At 63.3% G+C, this 25,804-nt stretch overlaps 3 protein-coding genes across 4 annotated transcripts; 2 read left to right on the top strand and 1 right to left on the bottom strand.

Annotated features, from left to right (window-relative positions):
- Positions 1–13,114, top strand: SLC12A9 (solute carrier family 12 member 9). Its single transcript, XM_078851011.1, has 14 exons — positions 1–117; positions 1,782–2,021; positions 2,623–2,757; positions 3,930–4,061; positions 4,535–4,825; positions 5,966–6,073; positions 6,431–6,542; positions 7,223–7,380; positions 7,476–7,558; positions 8,089–8,213; positions 8,585–8,777; positions 9,749–9,923; positions 10,701–10,847; positions 11,109–13,114. The coding sequence occupies exons 2-14, from the start codon at positions 1,802–1,804 to the stop codon at positions 11,930–11,932; spliced, it is 2,703 nt and encodes a 900-aa protein (XP_078707137.1). The 5' UTR covers positions 1–117; positions 1,782–1,801; the 3' UTR covers positions 11,933–13,114.
- A 502-nt stretch (positions 13,115–13,616) lies between these two features.
- On the top strand, positions 13,617–16,167 carry UFSP1 (UFM1 specific peptidase 1). The gene is made up of 2 exons (XM_078851016.1): positions 13,617–13,657; positions 14,875–16,167. Exons 1-2 carry the CDS (start codon positions 13,644–13,646, stop codon positions 15,572–15,574), a joined length of 714 nt encoding a protein of 237 aa, XP_078707142.1. The 5' UTR covers positions 13,617–13,643; the 3' UTR covers positions 15,575–16,167.
- Positions 16,168–17,062: 895 nt separating this feature from the next.
- Positions 17,063–18,940, bottom strand: LOC144929979 (N-acetyllactosaminide beta-1,3-N-acetylglucosaminyltransferase 4-like). Of its 2 annotated transcripts, XM_078851014.1 has the most exons (3): positions 18,616–18,940; positions 17,813–18,480; positions 17,063–17,567 (listed from the first exon to the last, which is right to left on the bottom strand). In XM_078851014.1, the coding sequence occupies exons 2-3, from the start codon at positions 18,456–18,458 to the stop codon at positions 17,104–17,106; spliced, it is 1,110 nt and encodes a 369-aa protein (XP_078707140.1). In that variant the 5' UTR covers positions 18,459–18,480; positions 18,616–18,940; the 3' UTR covers positions 17,063–17,103. The 2 variants fall into 2 exon arrangements, with proteins under 2 accessions (XP_078707140.1, XP_078707141.1); XM_078851015.1 differs by lacking the exon at positions 18,616–18,940 and having other exon boundaries at positions 17,813–18,504.
- Positions 18,941–25,804: the final 6,864 nt, after the last annotated feature.

Here is a 25,804-nt window from a genome sequence, read left to right as displayed (position 1 = left end):
GGCCGGGGGGGGGGGTGGCTCGTCACATGAGCAGCCTGGAGCCCGGCAGCCGGTTCCGGGGAGCCCTGCATGGAGCTGGGGGAGACCCGGCCCCCCTCCCAGCATCCCCCGCTAAAGGTGTGTGCATCTCTGGGTGGGGAGCCAGGACGCCTGGGTTCCTTCCCCGGCTCCGGGGTGGGGGCTGGTGGGTTAGAGCTGGGGGGGGGCTGGGAGCCCGGACTCCTGGGTTCTCTCCCCGGCGCTGGGAGGGGAGTGGGGGCTAGTGGGTTAGAGCAGGGGGGGGCTGGGAGCCAGGACTCCTGGGTTCTCTCCCAGGCGCTGGGAGGGGAGTGGGGGCTGGTGGGTTAGAGCTGGGGGGGGCTGGGAGCCCGGACTCCTGGGTTCTCTCCCCGGCGCTGGGAGGGGAGTGGGGGCTAATGGGTTAGAGCGGGGGGGGGGGCTGGGAGTCAGGACTCCTTGGTTCCTTCCCTGGCGCCGGGAGGGGGATGGGGTGGGGGCTGGTGGGTTAGGGGGGGGGGGCGCTGGGAGGGCAGTGGGGGCTGGTGGGTTAGAGCAGGGTGGGGTGGGAGTCAGGACTCCTGGGTTCCTTCCCCGGCTCTGGGAGGTCTAATGAATTGGAGGTGGGGCGGGGAGGGGGCAGGAAATCTATTTAAGCTCCTCCACTCACCTGATTCCCACCTGGTGGCTAAGTCCCGCCCCTATCCCCCCCCCACACCTGTCTATAACTAACCTTCCCCCCTCTATAAAGTCCTCTGGCCTCACCTTTCCCCCTTTTCCCGCGCCCTAGGGGGGAGCCTGACCCATTGCTGTAGCCTGTATCTGGTGAGCTTTGTCCTCCAGAACTTGGGGACCCCCTTGGTGGAGAGTAGGGGGCTGATCCCCCTGTTTACTCTGCTCTGTGACCGCAGGATTTCTGAGACCCAGTATCTGTCAGCTCTGGCTTTGACCTACCAGTGATTCTCCTGGGGGTCCTTTTGGGGGTCCAGCTGTGCCCCCCAAAATATTATCCAGCTCCTCTTTGCACCCCTTAAGCAACCCCCTGGCCTCGAATCTGTGGCGTCTTGTGTTCCCCTCAATTTGACTTTTAAACTCTCTTCACCCCCCTGTTTTTCTAGAAGAGGGACCGAGAACAGGGGTGTCCCCCTGTACCCCCATCTCTGCGATGGGAGGGTAGGCTGGATTTCGAGGGCCCAGACCCACAGATCCTTTTCCCCCTCCTGTTAATTCAAAGAAGCTGGGTGGGGTTTTTAGGGTTCACCCCCCCATTTTCTTTTGGAGGCATCTGCAGGCAGCTTCAAAGCTGGCCCCGCGCATGGCAGAGGCAGGAAGTGTGGGGGGCTTGACCCCTGTTTTTCTATCTCTTTTTGGGGGGCGGGGTGTCTCTGATGTGGATTTGAAATCCGGGGGTCTTCTATTGACTTGGTTCATGGTTGTGGGGTGTGTGTGGGGGGAGCTGGGGGGTGTTGCAGGTGAGGCTGGGGGGAGGATCAGGGAATTTGCGGGGAGGGTCTGGGGAGCCGATGGGTAGGGGCGGGGGGATTGCAGGGGTGCCTGGGGAGAAGGGAGTTGTGGGGGCTGGGGAGAAAGTGGGGGAGGGGCTGGGAACTTGGAGCAGAGAGCAGGTGAGTGGGGTTGGGGGGGATCTGGGGAGGGAATTTTGGGTGGCAATTTGGAGGTGCTGGGGGAGGGAAATTGGGTAGGGGGCTCTGTGGGGGGAGGGACAGGTGATAACGGGGGGGTCCCTGGCTGAACCCCTCCGTTCCCCCTCCTCCCCCCCCCAGGGTGACCGGGCCCCCCTGCCATGTCCACCGAGAGCTCCCCCCTCCTGAGCTACCGGCTCTTCAGTGTGGTGGACGAGGGGGAGATGCCAGGGAGCCGGGCCCAGGAGGAGGCCCCCCTCGTGGGGGGGGGCGCCATGGGCACCCCGCACCCCGACCCAGCCGGCCGGCTCTCCACCTTCTTCGGCGTCGTGGTGCCCACCGTCCTGTCAATGTTCAGCATCGTTGTCTTCATGCGTGTGGGTGAGTGACCCCCCGTTCAGGATTCCCCCCCCATTCCTCTAGGGAAATCGCTGCCCCTAGGAATACCAGCAAAGCTCCATCCCCCATGGTTGCGGGATTGATTTCCAGCCAAAATCCTGTGGCAGGGAGTTCCACTGGCTATTTCCAGCCAAAATCATGCAGCAAGGAGTTCCACCAGCTAACGGGGGGGTGGGGTTGGCCCATACTTACCCCTGCTCCTCCTCCGACTCAGCTGTTTGGCCAGCTCCTTGCCGCAACTGGCGGCTGCTTTGTCCGGGTCTGGTGGTGCAACTGCAGGGAAAGTTCGGTTCCAGCAAAATCATGGGGCGGGGAGTTCCCCTGGATGGCCGGCGGCTGCGTATTTACCCCCTTAGGGGCGCCGAAAGCCGACTTCCCCTGTTGTAACGAGCGGCAGATGAGCGAAAGGCGGCCCGACGTCCATTGGAGGAGGTTAACGCGTGGCCGGGAGGCGCGCCCCGAGGCCGTGGGGATGGGCCCAGTCCGGGAACCTACCTGGAGAATAGACCCCTGGGCTCCCCGCACCCCGGCTCCGCCGGGGCCCCTCACGCCTGACCCGCAGCCCCTCTCTGTCGCCCCCTAGGGTTCGTGGTGGGGCACGCCGGGTTCCTGCAGTCGCTGCTCATGCTGGTGGTGGCCTACGTCATCATCCTGCTGACCGTCCTGTCCGTCTGTGCCATCTGCACGAATGGAGCCATCCAGGGGGGTGGGGCCTACTGTATCCTTCAGCCAATGGGGATGGCGGGGTGCGGGGGGTGTGTGTCAGGAGATCTGTTTGTGTAGGGGGTCTTTAGGGGAGATATGGGGGGCTGTCTTGGGGGGCAGTAGGAGGGGAGCTGGGGTGCAGGTGGGGGTGTAGGTGGGGGGTGTCGGGAGATCTGTTTATGGAGGGGGTCTGTGGGGGAGACACTGGGGGAGGGGCGAGGGAATATGGGGGGATGTCTCTGGGGAGCAGTGGGGGGGGCTGGGGTGTGGGTGAAGGGTGTCAGGAGATCTGTTTGTGTAGGGGTTTTTTGGGGGTGACACTGGGATTAGGGGGCTGAGGGAATATGGGGGGCTGTCTTGGGGGGCAGGAGGTGTGGGGGTCAGTTAGAGGGGAGCTGGGGTGCAGGTGGGGGGGAGTCGGGAGATCTGTTTATGGAGGGGGTCTATGGGGGGCTGTCTTGGGGGGCAGCGGCTGTAGGGAGCAGTGGGTGCGGGGGTGTCAGGAGATCTCTTTATGGAGAGGGTCTTTGGGGGAGACACTGGGGGGTCTGGGGGAGGGATAAGGGAATATGGGGAGCTGTCTCTGGGGGGGGCAGGAGCTGTGGGGAGCAGTGGGTGAGGGGGTCTCGGGAGATATGTTTATGGAGGGGGTCTGTGGGGGAGACACTGGGGGGTCTGGGAGAGGGGCGAGGGAATATGGGGGGCTGTTTCTGGGGAGCAGTAGGAGGGGGGCTGGGGTGTGGGTGAAAGGTGTCAGGAGATCTGTTTGTGTAGGGTTTTTTGGGGGGTGACACTGGGATCAGGGGGCTGAGGGAATATGGGGGCGTCTCAGGGGGCAGGAGGTGGGGGGGGCAGTTGGAGGGGAGCTGGGGTGCAGGTAGGGGTGTTGGGAGATCTGTTTATGGAGGGGGTCTGTGGGGGAGACACAGGGATATGGGGGGCTGTCTTGGGGGGCAGGGGCTGTAGGGAGCAGTGGGTGGGGGGCTGTCAGGAGATCTCTTTATGGAGAGGGTCTTTCGGGGAGACTGGAGGATCGGGGATCGGATATAGGGGTGCGTGGGGGGCTGTCTGGGGTGGCTGGGGGGCAGTGTAGGCGTCTCCGTGGGCTGTGGCAGGGGGAATGGGCTCCGTGTGTGGGGGGGTGTCTCTCTATGGTGCTTCCTTAATGCCCCCCCCCACCCCAAGTCATGATCTCGCGGACGCTGGGCCCCGAGTTTGGGGGCAGCATCGGGCTTATGTTCTACCTGGCCAACGTCTGCGCCTGTGGGGTCTACATCCTGGGGCTGGTGGAGGCCGTGCTGGACGTCTTCGGGGCAGGTAGGCCCGGACGCCTGGGTTCTCTCCCCGGAACTGGGAGGGGAGTGGGAGCTGGTGGGTGAGATCAGGGGGGGCTGGGAGCCCGGACGCCTGGGTTCTCTCCCCGGAACTGGGAGGGGAGTGGGAGCTGGTGGGTGAGATCAGGGGGGCTGGGAGCCCGGACGCCTGGGTTCTCTCCCTGGTTCTGGGACAGGAGCCGGGGGGCTGGGAGCCAGGACTCCTGGGTTCTCTCCCCAGCGCTGGGAGTGGAGCGGAGTGGGGCCTCGGGGTGGGGCTGGGAGCAGGGATGCCTGGGTTCTCTCCGTGGCTCTGGGAGGGGCATGGGGGCTGGTGGGTTAGAGAGGGGGGGCTGGGATCCAGGACTCCTGGGTTCTCTCCCCAGCCCTGGGAGCGGAGCGGAGAGGGGCCTCGGGGCGGGGCTGGGAGCCCGGACGCCTGGGTTCTCGCCAGTCCTGAGAGTGCCCCCCTTGCAGACGGGACGGACCCCCCTGGCGCCCGCGTCCTGCCACAGGGCTACTTCTACAGCTTCCTCTACGGCTCGGTGGTCCTCCTGCTCTGCCTCCTGGTCTGCCTGGTGGGGGCCCGGATCTACGCCCGGGCCGCCTTCCTCATCTTCCTGGTGGTCAACCTGGTGCTGCTGGACATTTTCGTCAGCTTCGTGGCCGTGGGGCCCCGCCAGGTGCCCGTGGCCCGCGACGCCAACCACACCGTCAACGCCAGCTTCACCGGCTTCCGCCTGGCCACCCTGCGGGCCAACCTGCCCGGTGAGCGGGGGCGGCGGAGCAAGGGGGGCTGGGAGCCAGGACTCCTGGGTTCTCTCCCCAGCTCTGGGAGGGGAGTGGACTGGGGGCTGGTGGGTTGAGGACTGGGGGTCACAGAGGTGGGGAGACTGGAGATGGGGGCGGGGCAGAAAGAGAAAGGGATGGGTGGGGTGGCCAAGCAGGGGATGGGTGTGTTGAACAGGGCGGGGGGGGGCGTTCTGGGGAAGGGGTTTTTTGCGGGGGGGGGTTCTGTCCCCGGCTCTGGGAGGGCAGTGAGGGCTGGTGGGTTAGAGCTGGGGGGCTGGGAGCCAGGACTCCTGGGTTCTCTCCCCGGCTCTGGGAGGGGAGTGGGGGCTGGTGGGTCAGAGCAAGGGGGGCTGGGAGCCAGGACTCCTGGGTTCTCTCCCCAGCTCTGGGAGGGGAGTGGGGGCTGGTGGGTCAGAGCAAGGGGGGCTGGGAGCCAGGACTCCTGGGTTCTCTCCCTCGCGCTGGGAGGGGAGTGGACTGGGGGCTGGTGGGTTGAGGACTGGGGGGTCACAGACATGAGGGGACTGGAGATGTGGGGGGCAGAGGGAGAAAGGGAGGGGTGGGGGGGCAAAGCAGGGGAAGGGGGTGTCGAGTGGGCGTTTTGGGGAGGGGGATCTTGAGGGGTGGTTGGAGGGCTGGGGATGTGCCGGGGGGTGGGGTGGGGATGTGGGCGGAGTTAGAGGGAGAAAGGGAGGGGTGGGGATTGGCACAGAGGTGGGGGGTACTTGAGATGGGGGGCCAGAGGGAGAAAGGGAGGGGTGGGGGGCAAAGCAGGGGTTGGAGGGGTGTTGAGGGGGGGGCTCTTGAGGGGTGGTTGGAGGGCCGGGGATGGGGCGGGGATGTGGGCGGGGTAAGAGGAAGAAAGGGAGGGGTGGGGGGCAGTGGGGGTGTTCAGGGGGGTGGGGTGATGGACAGCAGGGGGTGTGGAGCAAACACTGGGGGGGGTGTAGGGAGTTGCGGGGAGATGATAGGATCAGTGGGGGCACGGCCTGGGGGGGGCAAGGCCCAGGAGGGGGGCGTATGGGGGGGGCCCAGCAGGCAGAGGGGAGGGGTCCGTGGGGAAGGGGGAACGACCCCCCCCAGTCACTTGTCGTGTGGTCGTCCCCCCCCCCCCAGCCATGTACTCCCGCGACTACACCACCAACAACGTCATGACGTTCGCCACCGTCTTCGCCGTCATGTTCAACGGCTGCACCGGGATCATGGCCGGCTCCAACATGTCGGGTGAGCCAGGACTCCTGGGTCCTATCCCCAGCTCTGGGAGGGGAAGGGGGGCTGGTGGGTTAGAGCAGGGGGGGCTGGGGGCCAGGACTCCTGGGTTCTCTCCCGGCTCTGGGTGGGCAGTGGGGGCTGGTGGGTTAGAGTGGGAGGGGGGCTGGGAGCCAGGACTCCTGGGTCCTATCCCCAGCTCTGGGAGGGGAGTGGGGGGCTGGTGGGTTAGAGCAGGGGGGGCTGGGGGCCAGGACTCCTGGGTTCTCTCCCGGCTCTGGGTGGGCAGTGGGGGCTGGTGGGTTAGAGTGGGAGAGGGGGCTGGGGGCCAGGACTCCTGGGTCCCATCCCGGCTCTGGGCTGCCGTTGCAGGGGAGTTGAGGAACGCCAGCAGCTCCATCCCCAAGGGCACCATCATCGCTGTGGTTTACACCTTCGTCATCTACTTCCTCCTCTTCCTCATGACCAGCTTCACCTGTGAGAGGTGAGTGGGGGCAGGGATGGATTCGGGGAGGGGTTGGAGGACACCCTGCTGTTGGCACCAAGGGGAGGGGCTAAAAGCATAAGGGTGGGGCTAAAGGAGGAACTGGCCAATGGGGCGGAGCTAAGGGAGCAGGGGGTGGGGCTAGGAGAGCAAGCTGGTGGGGATGGGCGGAGCTTCAGGGCTGCGGTCAGGGCAGGGGTGGGAGGGAAGATGAAGGTGGAGGCGGGGCTATCGGGGATGGAGTGGCGGGGGGGGGGAATTGCCAGGGGGCGTGGCTAATGAAATAGGGCCGGGCTAAGAGGCGGGCTGGGGGGCCGGGCTTAGGGCACAGTTCATGTGCAGAGGGTGGGGCAAAGGGGTGGGGGCTATGGATGGGTGGGGCTAGGGGTGAGGTGGGGTTCAAGCAGACAGCTAGTTGAAGTGGGTGTGGCTCATGGGAGAGGGCGTGGTTTATAAGAAGGGGGCGTGGCTCAGGGCCAGTGTAAGAGGTGCGGTTCAGGCACAGAGCTCCTTGAAATGGGCGTGGCTTGCAGAGGGGCGTGGCTTGCAGAGGGGGCGTGGCTTTCCAGGCCAGACTAAGAAGAGGGGAAATGGGCAAGGGGCAGGGACAAGGCCTGCCGAGGGGAGCTGGGTGGCAGTGGGTGGGCGGGGCTCAAGGCCTGGCTCCGCCCCCTTTCCAGGACACTGCTGAAGGAAGACTACGGCTTCTTCCGGTCCATCAACCTGTGGCCGCCGCTGGTGCTGGTCGGGGTTTACGCCGCGTCCCTTTCGGCCTCCATGAGCTCCCTCATCGGGGCCTCCCGCATCCTGCACGCGCTGGCCAAGGACGACCTGTTCGGTGAGCCCCCCCCCCGCCGGCCTGTCCCGAGGAGGCCCCCCAGCCTCCCGACTCGGGTCCCTCCGTCACTCTCACGCGCTTTCCTTCCCCCCCAGGCATCATCCTGGCTCCGGCCAAAATCGTCTCCAAGGGGGGGAACCCCTGGGTGGCCGTTCTGTACACCTGGGCCCTGGTGCAGGTAAGCGCCCCCCCACCCTACCTCCTGCTCTAACCTGGTGCCCTCCCAGAGCCGGGGGAGAACCCAGGCGTCCTGGCTCCCAGCCCCCCCTCCCCTCCCAGAGCCAGGGAGAGAACCCAGGAGTCCTGGCTCCCAGCCCGCCCTGCTCTAACCCACCAGCCCCCACTCCCCTCCCAGAGACGGGGAGAGAACCCAGGAGTCCTGGCTCCCAGCCCGCCCTGCTCTAACCCACCAGCCCCCACTCCCCTCCCAGAGACGGGGAGAGAACCCAGGAGTCCTGGCTCCCAGCCCCCCTGCTCTAACCCACCAGCCCCCACTCCCCTCCCAGAGCCGGGGAGAGAACCCAGGAGTCCTGGCTCCCAGCCCCCCTGCTCTAACCCACCAGCCCCCACTGCCCTCCCAGAGCCAGGGAGAGAACCCAGGAGTCCTGGCTCCCAGCCCCCCTGCTCTAACCCACCAGCCCCCACCGCCCTCCCAGAGCCGGGGAGAGAACCCAGGCATCCTGACCCCCCCCTTCTTGGTCCCCCCAGCTGGTGCTGTTCGCAGGGAAGCTGAACACCATCGCCGGGATCGTCACTGTCTTCTACCTGGTGGCGTACGCGGCCGTCGACCTGGCCTGCCTGGCGCTGGAGTGGGCCTCGGCCCCCAATCTCCGGTGTGGGGGGCAGCTCTGGGGAAAGGGAGTGGATTTGAGGGGGGGCAGTGTCCAGGCCTGGAGAAGGCAGGGGTGGGGGTTCATAGGAAAACTTGCCAGGGTGGGGGCCAGGATCCAATTCAGGTTTTCAGAGCTCTGGGGAGGGGGGCGGGTCCGGGTGAGTTGGGGGGGTCAGGGAGCTGGGATTGGGGGCATCCCTGGTGGAGTGGGGCCTCTGTGGGGTGGGGGTGGGCTGGGATTTGGGGCATCCCTGGCGGAGGGGGCGCGTCCATGGGGCGGGAGGGGGCTGGGATTTGGGGGGTCCCTGGCGGAGGGGGGGCCTCTGTGGGGTGGGGGGGCCTGTCTGTAACCCCCCATCTCTTCCCCCCCAGCCCCACCTTCCAGCTGTTCAGCTGGCACACCTGTCTGCTGGGCATCGCCAGCTGCCTGCTCATGATGTTCCTGATCAGCCCGGCGGGCGCCTCGGGCAGCCTGGTGCTGATGCTGGCCCTGCTGGGCTCCATCCACCTGCGGGCGCCCGCCAGCTCCTGGGGCTACATCAGCCAGGCCCTCATCTTCCACCAGGTACCGGGAGAGAACCCAGGCGTCCGGGCTCCCAGCCCCTGCCGCTCTGAGCCCCCCAACCCCGCTCCCCTCCCCCGAGCTGGGGAGAGAACCCAGGCGTCCAGGCTGCCACCCTCCGCCGCTCTGACCCCCCCAAACCCCCGCTCCCCTCCCCGAGGCGGGGAGAGAACCCAGGCGTCCGGGCTCCCAGCCCCTGCCGCTCTGACCCCCCCAACCCCGCTCCCCTCCCCCGAGCCGGGGAGAGAACCCAGGCGTCCGGGCTGCCAGCCTCCGCCGCTCTGACCCCCCCAAACCCTCGCTCCCCTCCCCGAGCCGGGGAGAGAACCCAGGCGTCCGGGCTGCCAGCCTCCACCGCTCTGACCCCCCCCCCCAAACCCCCGCTCCCCTCCCCGAGCCGGGGAGAGAACCCAGGCGTCCGGGCTGCCAGCCTCCGCCGCTCTGACCCCCCCCCACAAACCCCCGCTCCCCTCCCGGAGCCGGGGAGAGAACCCAGGAGTCCTGGCTCCAAGCCCTCCCTGCTCTGACCCACCAGCCCCCACTCCCCTCCCAGAGCCCAGGAGAGAACCCAGGTGTCCGGGCTCCCACCTCCCCCTGCTCTGACTCCCCAGCCCCTGCTCCCCTCCCAGAGCCAGGGAGAGAACCCAGGTGTCCGGGCTCCCTTCTATATCTGACCCCACCCCCTCCGACACACCAGGGATTGGGGGGGATCCGTCAGCCATCCCCTTGCCCCTCCTCCGCCCCCCGGTACTAGGAGGAGGGTCTGTCAGCTGTGGGGGGATTGATGGGAGGGGGGGCAGTGGGGTGGCCCAAGAGCCGGGGACAGGACGGAGGCCACTGTGGGTTGTGGGGGGGGCTGGCTTCATGCCATGGGAAGATGGGGGTCTATGGGGCGGTGGGCGGAGTCGATGGGGTAGGACTTTTGGGGGGCCTGTGCCCAGCATCGGGGGCGTCTCCCTCTTTCCGCCCCCCAGGTGCGGAAATACCTGCTGCTCCTGGACGTGCGCAAGGAGCACGTGAAATTCTGGCGCCCCCAGATGCTGCTGATGGTGGCGAACCCCCGGAGCGGGGCCCAGCTCGTCCGCTTCGTCAACGACCTCAAGAAGGGGGGGCTCTTCGTGCTGGGCCACGTGGAGATCGGCGAGCTGGGTGAGGGACCCAGGCGTCCGGGCGCTTGCCACTCCCCTGCCTCGCCCCACTGAAGGAACCCAGGAGTCCTGGCTCCCAGCCCCCCCTGCTCTGACCCACCAGCCCCCACTGCCCTCCCAGGGCCGGGGAGAGAACCCAGGAGTCCTGGCTCCCAGCCCCCCCTGCTCTGACCCACCAGCCCCCACTGCCCTCCCAGAGCCGGGGAGAGAACCCAGGAGTCCTGGCTCCCAGCCCCCCTGCTCTGACCCACCAACTCCCACTGCCCTCCCAGAGCCGGGAGAGAACCCAGGAGTCCTGGCTCCCAGCCCCCTCCCCCCCCCGCTCTAACCCACCAGCCCCCACGGCCCTCCCAGAGCCGGGGAGAGAACCCAGGAGTCCTGGCTCCCAGCCCCCCTGCTCTGACCCACCAACTCCCACTGCCCTCCCAGAGCCAGGAGAGAACCCAGGAGTCCTGGCTCCCAGCCCCCCCTGCTCTGACCCACCAGCCCCCACTGCCCTCCCAGGGCTGGGGAGAGAACCCAGGAGTCCTGGCTCCCAGCCCCCCCTGCTCTGACCCACCAGCCCCCACTGCCCTCCCAGGGCTGGGGAGAGAACCCAGGAGTCCTGGCTCCCAGCCCCCCCGCTCTGACCCACCAGCCCCCACTGCCCTCCCAGGGCCGGGGAGAGAACCCAGGAGTCCTGGCTCCAAACCCGCCCCCAGCTCTAACCCATTAGCCCCCTCCCGGAGCGGGGGAGAGAACCCAGGAGTCCTGGCTACCTTCTATTTCTGCCCCCCAGACACGATGCCCTCCGACCCCGTCCAAGCTCACTACAACTTCTGGCTCAGCCTGGTGGATAAACTCAACGTCAAGGCGTTCGTGGATCTGACCCTCTCGCCTTCGGTCCGACAGGGGACCCAGCACCTGCTGCGCATCACGGGGCTCGGTGAGTGATGTACCCGGCCGCCCCGCCCCAGAGGTGGCCGCATCTCGGCGCCGGGCGAGGGGTCCCTGGCTCTCCGGCCGCCCCGCCCCAGAGGTGGCCGCATCTCGGCGCCGGGCGAGGGGTCCCTGGCTCTCCGGCCGCCCCGCCCCAGAGGTGGCCGCATCTCGGCGCCGGGCGAGGGGTCCCTGGCTCTCCGGCCGCCCCGCCCCAGAGGTGGCCGCATCTCCGCCCCCACTGACCCTCTTTCTCCCCCCCCACCAGGCGGCATGAAGCCCAACACCCTGGTGCTGGGTTTCTACGACGCCTGCGTGCCCGATGACGAGTTCCTCCGCCACCCGGCCTTCAGCCAGGCCCAGGAGCGCGACCCCTTCGGGGTGGACCAGCCGGCCCTCCAGGCCCACTTCCCCCCCGTGCGCGGGGCCGGCGCCCCCAAGGCCCTGCCGCCGGCGGAGTACGTGGCCATTGTCTCGGACGCCGTCAAGATGCACAAGAACGTCTGTCTGGCCCGCTACTTCCCGCGGCTGGACAAGGAGCGGCTCTTCTCCTGCAAGGCCGAGGGGTGCTTCGTGGACGTGTGGCCCCTCAACCTGCTGCGCCCCGACACCCCGGCCTACGTGGACGTCTGCAGCCTCTTCCTGCTCCAGCTGGCCTGCATCCTCACCATGGTCAGCTCCTGGCGGGCCGCCCGGCTCCGTCTCTTCCTGTGCGTGGAGTCGGGCGACCGGGGCTGGCTGGCCAAGGAGGAGAAGCTCAAGGAGCTGCTGGGCAAGCTGCGGATCAAGGCCGCCATCCGGGCGGTCGCCTGGGACCACGTGGTGGCCCTCCACGGCCAGCGGCCGGCGGCCGGCGAGCCCTTCCTCAACCCGGCCGCCCACCGGGTGACGGACGAGTACCTGGCGGCCGTCAACGCCCTGGTGCTGCAGCAAGGGGGCCAGGTGGCCGTGCGGTTCCTCTACTTGCCCCGGCCGCCGGCCGACACCGCCGCGTACGAGCGCTACCTGGAGCAGCTGGAGATCCTCACCCGGGACTTGGGGCCCACCCTGCTGGTGCACGGCCTGACGCCCGTCACCTGCACCGAGCTCTGAGGGGGGCCGGGCCGGAGGAGGACGGTGGGGGCAGGAGGCTTTGGGGTCTTCGCCGGCTCCCGGCGAGGGCCTGGGGAACTCCTGGAGACCGCGCTGGGGCATCCGGCCTCCGGGCGACGCGCACCCCGTGGGATTAGCTGAGGGGGCCTGGCCTTCGAGCCCCCAAAACCTGGTGCCTGTAATGAGTGGGTGGAGGGGGAGACCCCCCCCATCCCCCGCCCCCAAACTGAGGCTGCAATTCGGGGGGGGGGCTCAACCTCGCAACTGTTGGAACCCCTTTTCCCTCATTCCGCTTCTGCTGTACCCCATGATCTCTGCACCCCCCACATTCCTTCATGGCTTAGTAGGGGGTTCCCATTTTTCCCAGGTACCCCCACATCCATGCACCCCACATTCCTGCACTGCTTAGGGGGTCCTAATTTCCCAGGTACCCCCACATCCATGCACCCCATATTCCTGCACTGCTTAGGGGGTCCCCATTTCCCGAGGTACCCCCAAATCACTGCTCCCCACATATTCAATCTCCTCCCATCACTGCTTGGGATGGGGTCCCCTTTTTTTTGCCCGGGGCCCCAAATCACTATCTCCTATTCTTCCGCTGCACCTCATTCAGGGCTGTGTGGGGGTCCCCCATTTTTTCCAGGCACCCCAGATCACTGCACCCTGAATTCTCTAGGGCTGGTGGGGTCCCCAGCTGTTCCTACACTCCCCCAAAAACCCTTCGGCGCGGGGTTTGCCTCTTCTGTGCTCCCCAGTCTCTCTTCTGAGGAGGCCCCAGGCCCCCCAACGCCTGTTGCCTTAGCTCCATGCCCCCGAACTGTACAGCACTGGGGTCCCCCCTCCCGCAACAGCCCACCTTGTGGAGGGGGGTGTCCTACTCCAGCAGGGCACAAGGTGGCGCCCTTAACTAACCCAGCCGGGATTAACCCCTGGAGGGGGGGACGGAAGCTGGGGGGATCCCCAAAACCAGCCCCCCCCCCATATGCAGTTTATTTAGGCTACTAGGCTATTTTTGGTAAACAGTTCTCTCTGGGATACCTCATGTAACACAACTGACCAGCGCCCCCTGGAGGAGGGGGTAATAACACAGTAAACTAAGGGTGGGGGGAAGTTGTGGGTCGGGGAGATATTTAGACATGTATTTTAACGAGCGCACTCAATAAATGACAACGCAAAAAAGGACAGTGGCCAGTGCCTGTGTGGTTATGGATTGATTTTTTGGGGGGTGGGGGCTGGGAGCCGGGACTCCTGGGTTCTCTCCCCGGCTCTGGGAGGGCAGTGGGGGCTGGTGGGTCGGAGCAGGGGGGGCTGGGAGCCGGGACTCCTGGGTCCTCTCCCCGGCTCTGGGAGGGCAGTGGGGGCTGGTGGGTCAGAGCAGGGGGGCTGGGAGCCAGGACTCCTGGGTCCTCTCCCCGGCTCTGGGAGGGCAGTGGGGGCTGGTGGGTCAGAGCAGGGGGGCTGGGAGCCGGGACTCCTGGGTTCTCTCCCCGGCTCTGGGAGGGGAGTGGGGGCTGGTGGGTCAGAGCAGGGGGGCTGGGAGCCGGGACTCCTGGGTTCTCTCCCCGGCTCGGGGGTGGGAGGGGGCTGGGGGTTGGGATATGGGGCTGACTGTGCACAAGCCGCTGGTCACCAAAGAGTTAACCCCGGGTGGGGGCGCACGGTGCATGCTGGGAATTGTAGGCAGACTCCAGCGCTTGGGAAAACCAGCCACATGGAGGGCGGCGGGTGAGATTTCAGTGGGGAGCCCGGACTCCTGGGTTCTCTCCCCGGCTCTGGGAGGGGGGTGGGGGCTGGTGGTTAGAGCAGGGGGGGCTGGGAGCCAGGACTCCTGGGTTCTCTCCCCGGCTCTGGGAGGGGGGTGGGGGCTGGTGGGTTAGAGCAGGGGGGGCTGGGAGCCAGGACTCCTGGGTTCTCTCCCCGGCTCCGGGAGGGGAGTGGGGGCTGGTGCTGGGGGAGCCCGGACTCCTGGGTCCCCCCCATGCCGGAAGAGTGGGGGGGCCCAACCACGAACATTTCCCTGCTGTTAACCCCTGGGGGCCTGGGCCAGGTCTGGCCGGGTTTCTGCTTTGAAACCCCCAAATCAGCGCATCTGGGGAGGGGGCGCATAATCTGTCTCCCCCGCCTCAACCCACCAGCACCCACAACCCTGCTACAGGGAGAACCCAGGAGTCCTGGCTCCCAGCCCCCCTGCTCTAACCACCAGCCCCCACTCCCCTCCCAGAGCCAGGGAGAGAACCCAGGAGTCCTGGCTCCCAGCCCCCCCTGCTCTAACCACCAGCCCCCACTCCCCTCCCAGAGCCAGGGAGAGAACCCAGGCGTCCTGGCTCCCAGCCCCCCTGCTCTAACCCCCCAGCCCCCACTCCCCTCCCAGAGCCGGGGAGAGAACCCAGGAGTCCTGGCTCCCAGCCCCCCTGCTCTAACCCCCCAGCCCCCACTCCTCTCCCAGAGCTGGGGAGAGAACCCAGGAGTCCTGGCTCCCAGCCCCCCTGCTCTAACCACCAGCCCCCACTCCCCTCCCAGAGCCGGGGAGAGAACCCAGGAGTCCTGGCTCCCAGCCCCCCCTGCTCTAACCACCAGCCCCCACTCCCCTCCCAGAGCCAGGGAGAGAACCCAGGAGTCCTGGCTCCCAGCCCCCCTGCTCTAACCCCCCAGCCCCCACTCCCCTCCCAGAGCCGGGGAGAGAACCCAGGAGTCCTTACATTACATCCTCTTGCTCACAGAAGAGTTGAGATGTGATTTCCCTCCACACTGGGTCTGGACCTTGCTCAATCGGCCCTGCAATGTCAATGGCCTAGATTGTTCCCCACCGGTTACACCCACCCACCCCAGAGGTGGCCGCATCTCGGCGCCGGGCCAGGTGGTCCCTGTGTCACCAACCGCCCCTCCCCAGAGGTGGCTGCATCTCAGCACCTGGCCCTAATACAATTTCTCTCTCCCCGCAGGGCGGTCCCGAGGTCTCTGCTCCCCGACATTCACCAGGGCCTCCCCTTCCCGGGCTCCCCAACACGGGCCGCTCTGGTCTCCGGCTCCTACCTCTATTACCACTACGGCTGCGACGGGGTGGACGACCGGGGCTGGGGCTGTGGCTACCGGACCCTCCAGACCCTCTGCTCCTGGCTGGCGGCTGTGGGGGCCGGAGCGGGACCGGGGGGCTCCCCCAGGCCAGTCCCCTCCCTGCCTGCCATCCAGCGTGCCCTGGTGGAGATGGGGGACAAGCCCCCGGCCTTCGCCGGCTCCCAGGACTGGATCGGCACGGTGGAAGCCACCTTGTGCGTGGATCACTTTTTTGGGGTGCCGTGCAAAATCGTGCACAGCCCCCGGGGAAGCGGGCTGGGGGAGCAGGTGGGAGGCTTATATGCCCATTTCCAGGAGGGTGGGGGGCCTGTGATGCTGGGGGGTGACGCCGACAGCTCGTCCAAGGGGCTACTCGGGGTCTGCTCCATGCCCGCCGGCCACCATCTCCTCGTGCTGGATCCCCACTATTACCGGGGGGCTGGAGGCCTTGGGCGGGAGGGGATGCAGGCGGCGGGGTGGGTGCACTGGCAAGGCCTGGCCTCCTTCGACCCCGCCTCCTTCTACAATCTCTGCCTGCCGCAGTTCTGGCGGGACCCGAGTGAGGGGGGCGGCGCTGGTGAAAACTGATTCGCACGAGCGAGTGTCTCCCGGACGGCCGCCAAGGCAGTCACTGGGCCACGTGAATCTTGGTTTGCACGAGTGAGAGTCACCCAGCGCGTTGCACAAGGAAGATGTCACTAGGACTCGTGAACATTGGTTCGCACAAGCGAGAGTCACCAGGACGGCCGCCAATTGCTTTGCACAAGGAAGATGTCGCGGGGACTCATGGGGTTTGCACGAGCAAGAGGATTTTGCCCTAGGCTGCTGCTCTCCCAGCCCGACCTCATTTTGGGGCCAAACGCCGCCAGTTCAGGGATAAGGAAAGCCCCCTCCCTCCCTTCCCCCCCCTGTGCTCCAGGGGAGGGCGGATGTTCAGCAGGAATGAACATTGGGACATCTCTGAGGGTGAGATTTACCTGCATTTAGTTTCCTACTGTATTAGGCTTAGACTTGCGTGTGTTTGTTTTATTTTGCTTGGTAATTTACTTTGTTCTGTGTGTCATTACTTGGAACCACTGAAATCCCACTTTGTGTATTTAATAAAATCACTTTTCACTTATTAATTAACCCAGAGCATGTATTAATATCCGGGGCAGCAAACAGCCGTGCATCTCTCTCTATCAGTGTTATAGAGGGCGAACAATTTGTAAGTTTACCCCGTATAAGCTTGATACCGAGTAAAACAGATTTATTTGGGGACCCCATTGGGATCTGGGTATCTGGGTGCTGGCGACTGGAGCATTTCTTAAGCTGTTTTCAGTTCAGCCTGCAGCGTGTGGGGGACGTGGTTCAGACCTGGGCCCGTGTTTGCAGCAGGCGGGCGGGTCTGGCTCGACAAGACAGGGCGTGGAAGTCCCACGCTGGCAGGGAAAACGGGCTCAGGGGTAGTCCCAGCACGTCAGGAGGCAGCTCCCAAGGGGGTTTCTGTGCCCCAACTCGTCACAGGGGTGTTGCCAACACTTTTTTGGAGGACGGAGCTAAAATTCAGAGGGATCTGGATAGAACTGGGCCAAACTGAAGTTGGACAAAGACCAATGGACAGTGCTATATTTAGGGAAGAAAACCCAAATGCCCCAATTACTCCCGGGGGAATTCTGCGCCCCCAAAAGTAACAATTCCTGCTCCGGTCCTGGCAAAAAGCAACACACAGACCGAGAGAGCCTTTGTTTTCCCCTCCTCCAGCTTTGAAAGTAACTTGTCTCCTCACTGCTCATTTTCGTCAGGGGCCAGCGAGGTTATCCGAGCTTCTTAACCCTTTACAGGTGAAAGGGTTTTTCCTCTAGCCAGGAGGGATTTTAAAGGTGTTTACCTTTCCCTTGATATTTATGACACCCCCCCTGGCAAATATGTCCCTCACCCCAGCTCAGACACCCACTCCCCCTGTGGCCCTGCCCCCCCACTCACACCCCCTGCCCCCATCCCCATGTGGCTCTGTGCCCCCACCCAGCCACTCCCATGTGGTCAGCGCCCCCTAGAGGGGACAGGCCCCAAGCCCCATTCCCCGCCCCCCTGAGGTAGCCAGTCCCCGCCCTGGGGCTGGGTGGGAGTTGCTGCCCCTAAGAGGGGAGAGGCCCCATCCCGTTGCACCGTTGCTCCTCGTACAACCCCCTCCACACCTCCTCCACCCTGTCCAGCGACAGCCCGTGCACCATCAGTGCCTCCGCGTACAGACACAGCTCGTCCTTCGTGCCGAAGACCCGGAATCGGTCATCATGCCGGTACCGCAGCCCGGCGGCCAGGACCAGGAAGCCGAAGTAGACGTCATCCAGCGGGAAGACGGGGATGCGCTCGGTGGCCGCGGCCAGGGCTGGGATGCTGGCCCTGGGCATGAGGAACCCGCCCCCGGAGGGGAAGAAGGGGTATTTGCCCTGGGGGAACAGGGTGGAGGAGACATGATATTTCCCAGCTCTCATCACGACTGAATGTCGCTGGATGTTACCGTGGATGACCTGGGAGGCGTTGGGTGTCTGGCCCACGTAGGTCACCAGGGCGGGGGGGTTCACAAACTCGTCGTCGTCGCCTGGAGGAAGGAAAAGACGCTAGTGAGGGTGCAGCTGGGGGCCGGATGGCCTCGCCAGAGCCCGGGAGAGAACCCAGGAGTCCTGGCTCCCAGCCCACCCATCTCTAACCCACCAGCCCCCAGTGCCCACCCAGAGCTGGGGAGAAAACCCAGGAGTCCTGGCTCCCAGCCCACCACCCATTCTGACCCACCAGCCCTCCCTCCCCTACCAGAGCTGGGTTGAGAACCCAGGCGTCCAGGCTCACCTTTGAAGATGAAATCCGCCTGCCCGCAGCGCGCCCCCACCCAGTGCAGGAAGCAGAGCTCCTTGAGTGACAGGTTGTGGTGGCTCTCGGCGAAATCCCACAGCACCACGTCCCCAAATTCCTGACTCTCCTCTTCCAGCAGCACCATGTGCCGGGGGTCGGGCGACACCCCCACGAGGAAGACGGGGCGGACCCGGTAGCCCCCCAGGAGCCTGGGCCGGGCCCAGGTGTGGCGGGCGGTGGCCCGTCTGGCGGTGGACGCTGGGTGGGATTTCACGGCCAGGAGCAGCAGGGGCTGCCCCGGGGGCCCGGAGCAGACGCCGTCCCCTGGGATCCGCTCCTGGCACCGGTAGCTCTGCAACTGGGGGAACTCGGCCTGGAAGGCGGCGTAATTCAAGCGGAAGGTGTAGGTCCCGTCACTCAGCTCCACCGAGCCGGGGCCGGGGCTGGGGCCGGGGCCGGGGCCGGGGCCGGGGCTGGGGCTGGCCTGCAGGTTCTGTCTCGGCTGGATGTACACGGTCCAAAGCAGCCCAACACCGCGACTCCCTATACCTGCCCCCACCACCATGACCACCATCCCCACCACGACCACCGTCCCCGCCACGAACACTTTCTTCAGAAACGCCGGACGGCTCCACCGAATCATTTCTGCTCCCGTCGAGCCTCGACTGAAAGTGAAAGAAAAAGACCAGAAACTAGTCCACAGTGTGTCGTACAAACACGGAAGCAGGACTGAATATGGAACCCAGGAGTCCTGGCTGCCAGCCCGCCCTGCTCTAACCCACCCAGCCCCCACGGCTCACCGGCACCGGTAGCTTTGCAGCTGGGGGAGCTCGGTCTGGAAGGCGGCGTAATTCAAGCGGAAGGTGCAGGTCCCGTCACTCAGCTCCACCGAGCCGGGGCCGGGCTGGAGCTGGCCTGTGAGGTCTCTCTCTGCTTGAGGCTCATGGTGTAGGATAGCCAAAAAAGAACCCCAATCAGCAGGATCCGAGTGCCCCAGCGCTTCATCTCTTCTCCCCCCAGGGCTTGGCTGACAGTGAAACAAAGGGAGGCGGAAACTAGCTCAGGGTGTGTGGAACAAACACTGGGGTAGGGCTGAATATATAACTCAGCAGACCTAACACCCAGCCCCCTCCCCCCGCTCTAACCCATCAGCCCCCACTCCCCTCCCAGCGCCCGGGAGAGAACCCAGGAGTCCTGGCTCCCCGCCCCCCCTGCTCTAACCCACCAGCCCCACTCCCCTCCCAGAGCCGGGGAGAGAACCCAGGAGTCCTGGTGTGATGAAGTGGGGCTGTTCTTAAAGTTCTCTCTGAATAGTGTGTGAGTGCCTCAGTTTCCCCTATGTCTTTATTAAGTCTCTAGGTGGTGGGATAAGGGGGGGTGGGATTGTGGCAGAGCCCTAGAGGGCCAGCATGATGGTGTCTGCACAGAGAATGGCCGACACCCTGTCTCCTGGCTACTGATGGCCTGGGCCCTTCCCCCCTGCAAGGTGCCAGCTGAAAGTGTTGGCGAACAAAGAGATCAAGTGGCCTCCTGGCCTGGGATAGAGACAAAGGCCAGATGGGGGAGGGGGGGGAGAGTTTCAGTTTTGGAGCCGGCTGGGGAAATGGAGGGAGGGCCAGATGGGGCTCTGGCCTCCCTGCCCCACAAGACAGACCCGGCTGAGGGGTCCTGTTCTCTGCACCTACAAGCTCTGTGTTAGACCATGTTCTTGTCGTCTAATAAACCTTCTGTGTTACTGGCTGGCTGAGAGTCCCGTCTGACTGTGGAGTTGGGGGGCAGGACCCTCTGGCTTCCCCAGGACCCTGCCTGAGCGGACTCGCTGGGGGAAGCACACGGAGGGGCAGGGGAGGCTGAAGGCTCCGAGGTCAGACCCAGGAAGGTGGAGCCGGGCGAGCTGTGTGTCCTGCAGACAGGCTGCTCCCAGAGAGGAGACTCCCCCAGAGTCCTGACTGGCTTCATAGGGAGCCGTTCCAGAGCATCGCCCGGGGACGCCGTGACACCTGGCTCCCAGCCCACTGCTTTAACTACTAGACCCCATTCCCCTCCCCCAACTGAGGAGAGGACCCAGGCGTCCTGCGGTTCCTTCAAAGATGGTAACTCCCCTCAATGTGTGCGACATTCCGTTACACAAAGCTCCAGGGTCGGGTCCCCGGCGTCCCCTGGCAAACGCGGGCAGGAAAGGTTGAAAAAAAGGAAAGCTATGGAAAGGAAAGCGACGGAAACGCCGTATCTGGCCAGGGTCCGATCAGGCGTTGATTTTCTCCTCACCCCAACACTCAGCGTTTTCAGAACTTCGCTGCTTCCTTCCTGGCCGTGTGCGGACGAAATCCGTGGGAACCCGCCGCCTCCAGCTAGGGAAAGATTGAGCCTGTCTGAACTGGCCACGGCTGAGATTTCAGCCGCGGGGCGGGAACATCCCAAATCGTTCCTTCCAGTCTGAGACGGTATCAAGTAATTAGCGGCCGATCCTCGGTGCCTGGTCTCTTCCCCGCCAGCGAGTCTGGTGTTGGGGAAAAGTGTCCCCGAATCGCTTCAGAGATCGCTTCAGGAACAGCCAGCATGGATTCACCAAGGGAAGGTCATGCCTGACTAATCTAATCGCCTTCTATGATGAGATTACTGGTTCTGTGGATGAAGGGAAAGCAGTGGATGTATTGTTTCTTGACTTTAGCAAAGCTTTTGACACGGTCTCCCACAGTATTCTTGTCAGCAAGTTAAAGAAGTATGGGCTGGATGAATGCACTATAAGGTGGGTAGAAAGCTGGCTAGATCGTCGGGCTCAACGGGTAGTGATCAATGGCTCCATGTCTAGTTGGTAGCCGGTATCAAGTGGAGTGCCCCAGGGGTCGGTCCTGGGGCCGGTTTTATTCAATATCTTCATAAATGATCTGGAGGATGGTGTGGATTGCACTCTCAGCAAATTTGCGGATGATACTAAACTGGGAGGAGTGGTAGATACGCTGGAGGGGAGGGATAGGATACAGAAGGACCTAGACCAATTGGAGGATTGGGCCAAAAGAAATCTGATGAGGTTCAATAAGGATAAGTGCAGGGTCCTGCACTTAGGACGGAAGAACCCAATGCACTGCTACAGACTAGGGACCGAATGGCTAGGCAGCAGTTCTGCAGAAAAGGACCTAGGGGTGACAGTGGACGAGAAGCTGGATATGAGTCAGCAGTGTGCCCTTGTTGCCAAGAAGGCCAATGGCATTTTGGGATGTATAAGTAGGGGCATAGCGAGCAGATCGAGGGACGTGATCGTTCCCCTCTATTCGACATTGGTGAGGCCTCATCTGGAGTACTGTGTCCAGTTTTGGGCCCCACACTTCAAGAAGGATGTGGATAAATTGGAGAGAGTCCAGCGAAGGGCAACAAAAATGATTAGGGGACTGGAACACATGAGTTATGAGGAGAGGCTGAGGGAGCTGGGATTGTTTAGCCTGCAGAAGAGAAGAATGAGGGGGGATTTGATAGCTGCTTTCAACTACCTGAAAGGGGGTTCCAAAGAGGATGGCTCTAGACTGTTCTCAATGGTAGCAGATGACAGAACGAGGAGTAATGGTCTCAAGTTGCAGTGGGGGAGGTTTAGGTTGGATATTAGGAAAAACTTTTTCACTAAGAGGGTGGTGAAACACTGGAATGCGTTACCTAGGGAGGTGGTAGAATCTCCTTCCTTAGAGGTTTTTAAGGTCAGGCTTGACAAAGCCCTGGCTGGGATGATTTAACTGGGAATTGGTCCTGCTTTGAGCAGGGGGTTGGACTAGATGACCTTCTGGGGTCCCTTCCAACCCTGATATTCTATGATTCTATGATTCTATGTGCTCCAAAGTTCACTCTTCTCTCACCTTTTTACAACCAACGTTTGCCAAGCACAGAGCCTGCGGGGTCAGCACCACTCCTAGGGCAATCAACCCCTCATGAGCAAACCTTCCTAAGGAAGCAACTAAGACCCTGAGAAGAAGACAAGACCCCAGCACAGGAGATTGGCCCAGGTTTAAGCAACAAACCTGTATGGTAAGGACGGCAATGTCCAGTGGGGTGAGGAAACCTGCTTCATCTAGATGTTGCCCAGTCTAATAGGGTTGAGAGTTTAGACTGCGTGCTTAAATTTTATTTTATTTTGGTAACCACTCTGCCTCGTTATGCTTTGACTTATAATCACTTAAAATCTATCTTTATTGTTCATAAATCTGTTTGTTTGTTCTCCCTGAAGCAGTGTGTTTGGTTTGCAGGGTGTCAGAGGCTCCCCTTGGGAGAACAAGCCTGGTATGTTTCAGCAGATCGAGGGACGTGATCCTTCCCCTCTATTCGACATTGGTGAGGCCTCATCTGGAGTACTGTGTCCAGTTTTGGGCCCCACACTACAAGAAGGATGTGGAAAAATTGGAAAGAGTCCAGCGAAGGGCAACAAAAATGATGAGGGGTCTGGAACACATGACTTACGAGGAGAGGCTGAGGGAACTGGGGATGTTTAGTCTGCGGAAGAGAAGAATGAGGGGGGATTTGATAGCTGCTTTCAACTACCTGAGAGGTGGTTCCAGAGAGGATGGTTCTAGACTATTCTCAGTGGTAGAAGAGGACAGGACAAGGAGTAATGGTCTCAAGTTGCAGTGAGGGAGGTTTAGGTTGGATATTAGGAAAAACTTTTTCACTAGGAGGATGGGGAAGCACTGGAATGCGTTACCTAGGGAGGTGGTGGAATCTCCTTCCTTAGAAGTTTTTAAGGTCAGGCTTGACAAAGCCCTGGCTGGGATGATTTAATTGGAGATTGGTCCTGCTTTGGGCAGGGGGTTGGACTAGACACCTCCTGAGGTCCCTTCGAACCCTGATATTCTATGATCCTATGAATGTCTTTGTTAAATTGACGGACTCGTTTGCAGCGTCCAGAACTGGGCTCTGCAAGAGGGAGGTTCCCAGGGTTGTGTCTGGGACTGGAGATGTTGGCTAGTGTTATTTGGTTGCACAGTCCAAGGAGCAGCTGGCATGCCAGAGGCTGTGTGTGACCAGCCCAGGAGTGGGGCTTCTCGGAGCAGAGCAGGATCAGGCTGGCTCCCGGAGTCAAGGATTGGCGTGGCCCGGTAGATCACCGGTCCGGATAACAGCAGAGGGGAACGTCGCACCCTCGCACTGGTGGTGAAAATGGTCAGAGGGGGCAGGAAGTGCTCGCCGGGTGGTCACTTCTCCCGGAGAACTTTAATCCAGTCGACCACCCGCTCGAACCTGAAGTGAAACAAAGGCCGGCGGAAACTAGCCCAGGGTGTGTTGAACAAACACTGGGGCAGGGTGCAGGAAAGGGGAAGCCAGCTGCTACTGGGCTCCGCCATGGTGGCATTGGGGCTTCGGCAAGCTGGCTGAGCAGCCAAGTGCCCCCGGCTCCGGCCGCATCCCGAACACCGTCTGGGACGGGAGACTTTGTATCCGCCCCAGTCCCAAAGCCTTGCGTCTTTGCCCTTCCCGGCTGCATCCCGTCTCTGGCCGATCGCTCTCTTCTCAGGGCGAGTCTGCCCTGGCCGCCCACGACAAGATTTTGCAAGGCTGCCGTCAGCTTGTGGCCAGAACGGCCCCTAAAATCAGTGCCCCCAACAGCTTGGCCTTCGGACAGGCTTGCCGGGGCTGGGAGGCGCGGATGAGATCAGGCATTGGGGGTTTTTTCCACCCGCAAGGCAGAGACGGAAGCTGTTTCTCCGTTTGCTGTTCTGTCTTCCTGGTTTGTCTGGCCTAAAACCAGGATCCAACTTTGACGGCAACTCCTGAGATCTCTCCCCGGCTCTGGGAGGGGAGTGGGGGCTGGTGGGTTAGAGCAGGGGGGCTGGGAGCCCAGACTCCTGGGTTCTCTCCCCGGCTCCGGGAGGGGAGTCTATTGGGTTAGAGCAGGGGGCCTGGGAGACAGGACGCCTGGGTTCTCTCCCTGACTCTAGGAGGGGAGTGGGGGCGGGTGGGTTAGAGCAGGGGGGCTGGGAACCAGGACTCCTGGGTTCTCTCCCCGGCTCTGGGAGTGAAAACTGTCTCTGGGTCTGAAGCGCTCACCGGGTGGTCATTTCTCCCGGTGAATTTAGCTGGTTGCTACAATCCAACCGCCCGCCCGCTCGAATCCCCGCTGTCCTTGGGCCCCGCGCCGGCCTGCGTGTCTGGCCCAGACAGGGTTTTTTGAAACGGGAGCAGGTCTCCGGAGCCCTTTTTCGACGCTGCAGACGCTGCCCCCAGCCCTGACTTTCTGCCGCACCAATCAGAGCATCTAGTTTTCGCGCTGCACTGAACTGTCCGACAAACGACATGCAGACGAGGAGCTCGGAAAAGAACGATGTGGGGTTGGCGGGAGGTCTCCCACGAGGGTCCCACCGGGATCTGTTCTGGGTCTGGTGTTGTTTGACACCTTCCTTCACGACTTAGCTGCAGGAATCGAGAGCTGCAAACTTGGTAAGACGACAACACAAAGCTGGGGCGGGCGGGGTGGGGGGTGGGTGGGTGTTGCCAACACTTTTTGGAGGGCGGAGCTAAAATTCAGAGGGATCTGGATAGAACTGGGCCAAAGTGAAGTTGGCCAGAGACCAACTGTATTCAGGGAAGAAAACCCAAATGCCCCGATTACTCCCGGGGGAATTCTGCGCCCCCAAAAGCAACAATTCTGCACCCCCTAGTTTCAAATTTTGCATCTTTTATTCTTCAAAATCACAGGATCTAATCACACCTGTTCCAGTTATTTCTGGTCGTTTGATTCAAAATACCCGTCAGACAGCGTGTCTGTAGGAGGAGACCCACCAGGAAAGACTGAGGAAATGCTTCTGTGACAAATCGCTTCCTTACGGGCCATATTAACGCAGAGCACTGGGTAAGAATTCATTTAAACTACAATACAGAACCGTGTTCTCCGCCCCCCTCAGAAGCAGGGCAAAGGCTGGGGGGAGTCGGGGTCAGGGAGGGGGCTGAGGGGGAGGGAAGTAAATTGCAGGGAAGGAGCCTGGGGATGAAGTTGGAGGGTTGTTGGGTTTTGGTGGGGGAAAGTCTAGAACATGTGTTTTTGAGGAGGCCGGAGAACGATTGTTAGGGAGCTTCCCCCATGCAGAGCCTGGCTGCCCACTAGCCTCTCCCATTCAGTCCAGCACGTCTGCCCCTGTCCCCACGTGGCCCTGCACCCCATGTGTCCCTCCACCCCCACTCCTCCCATCCCCATGTGACCCTGCACGCCATGTGGCCCTCCACCCCCACGCCTCCCATCCCCATGTGACCCTGCACGCCATGTGGCCCTCCACCCCCACGCCTCCCATTCCCATGTGACCCTGCACGCCATGTGGCCCTCCACCCCCACGCCTCCCATCCCCATGTGACCCTGCACGCCATGTGGCCCTCCACCCCCACGCCTCCCATTCCCATGTGACCCTGCACGCCATGTGGCCCTCCACCCCCACGCCTCCCATCCCCATGTGGCCCTGGACCCCATGTGTCCCTCCACCCCCACGCCTCCCATCCCCATGTGACCCTGCACCCCATGTGTCCCTCCACCCCCACTCCTCCCATCCCCATATGACCCTACACCCCATGTGTCCCTCCACCCCCACGCCTCCCATCCCCATGTGACCCTGCACCCCATGTGTCCCTCCACCCCCACGTGGCTCTGCACCCCATGTGTCCCTCCACCCCTACATGGCCCAGCACCCCATGTCCCTCCACCCACTCCTCCCATCCCCATGTAGCCCTGCACCCCATGTGTCCTACCACCCCCATCCATGTGTCCCTCCACCCCCCGCAGACACCCACTCCTCCCCTCCCCGTGACCCTGCACCACCTCCCCACGTGTCTCTGTGCCCCCAGCCAGCCACCCCCTGTATCTGTACCCGTCCCCTTTCCCCATCCCCATGTGTGTCTGTGCCCCCCGATCTCTGCCCCCCCAGCCACTCCCATCCCCCCCCCCAACTCTAACCATTGGGCTGCACCGTCCTAATAGTAGGGACGGGTCTCATGGACTCCGGCTGCTGAGCCGGACTGCCCTAC

This window comes from Lepidochelys kempii, chromosome 28, assembly GCF_965140285.1.
Source record: "Lepidochelys kempii isolate rLepKem1 chromosome 28, rLepKem1.hap1, whole genome shotgun sequence".
In the NCBI taxonomy this organism is placed as follows: domain Eukaryota; kingdom Metazoa; phylum Chordata; order Testudines; family Cheloniidae; genus Lepidochelys; species Lepidochelys kempii.
Note: the sequence above shows the minus strand (reverse complement) of the source record. Positions and strands in the feature narration are given on the sequence as shown.

Excerpts from the sequence above, each read along its gene's own strand:
- SLC12A9 (XM_078851011.1), top strand. The coding sequence starts at position 1,802 with ATGTCCACCGAGAGCTCCCCCCTCCTGAGCTACCGGCTCTTCAGTGTG. Across the intron at positions 7,559-8,088 it reads ACACCTGGGCCCTGGTGCAG|CTGGTGCTGTTCGCAGGGAA; the intron begins GTAAGCGCCCCC and ends TGGTCCCCCCAG. Across the intron at positions 10,848-11,108 it reads GCTGCGCATCACGGGGCTCG|GCGGCATGAAGCCCAACACC; the intron begins GTGAGTGATGTA and ends CCCCCCCACCAG.
- LOC144929979 (XM_078851014.1), bottom strand. The coding sequence starts at position 18,458 with ATGATTCGGTGGAGCCGTCCGGCGTTTCTGAAGAAAGTGTTCGTGGCG. Across the intron at positions 17,568-17,812 it reads GGCGGATTTCATCTTCAAAG|GCGACGACGACGAGTTTGTG; the intron begins GTGAGCCTGGAC and ends TCCTTCCTCCAG.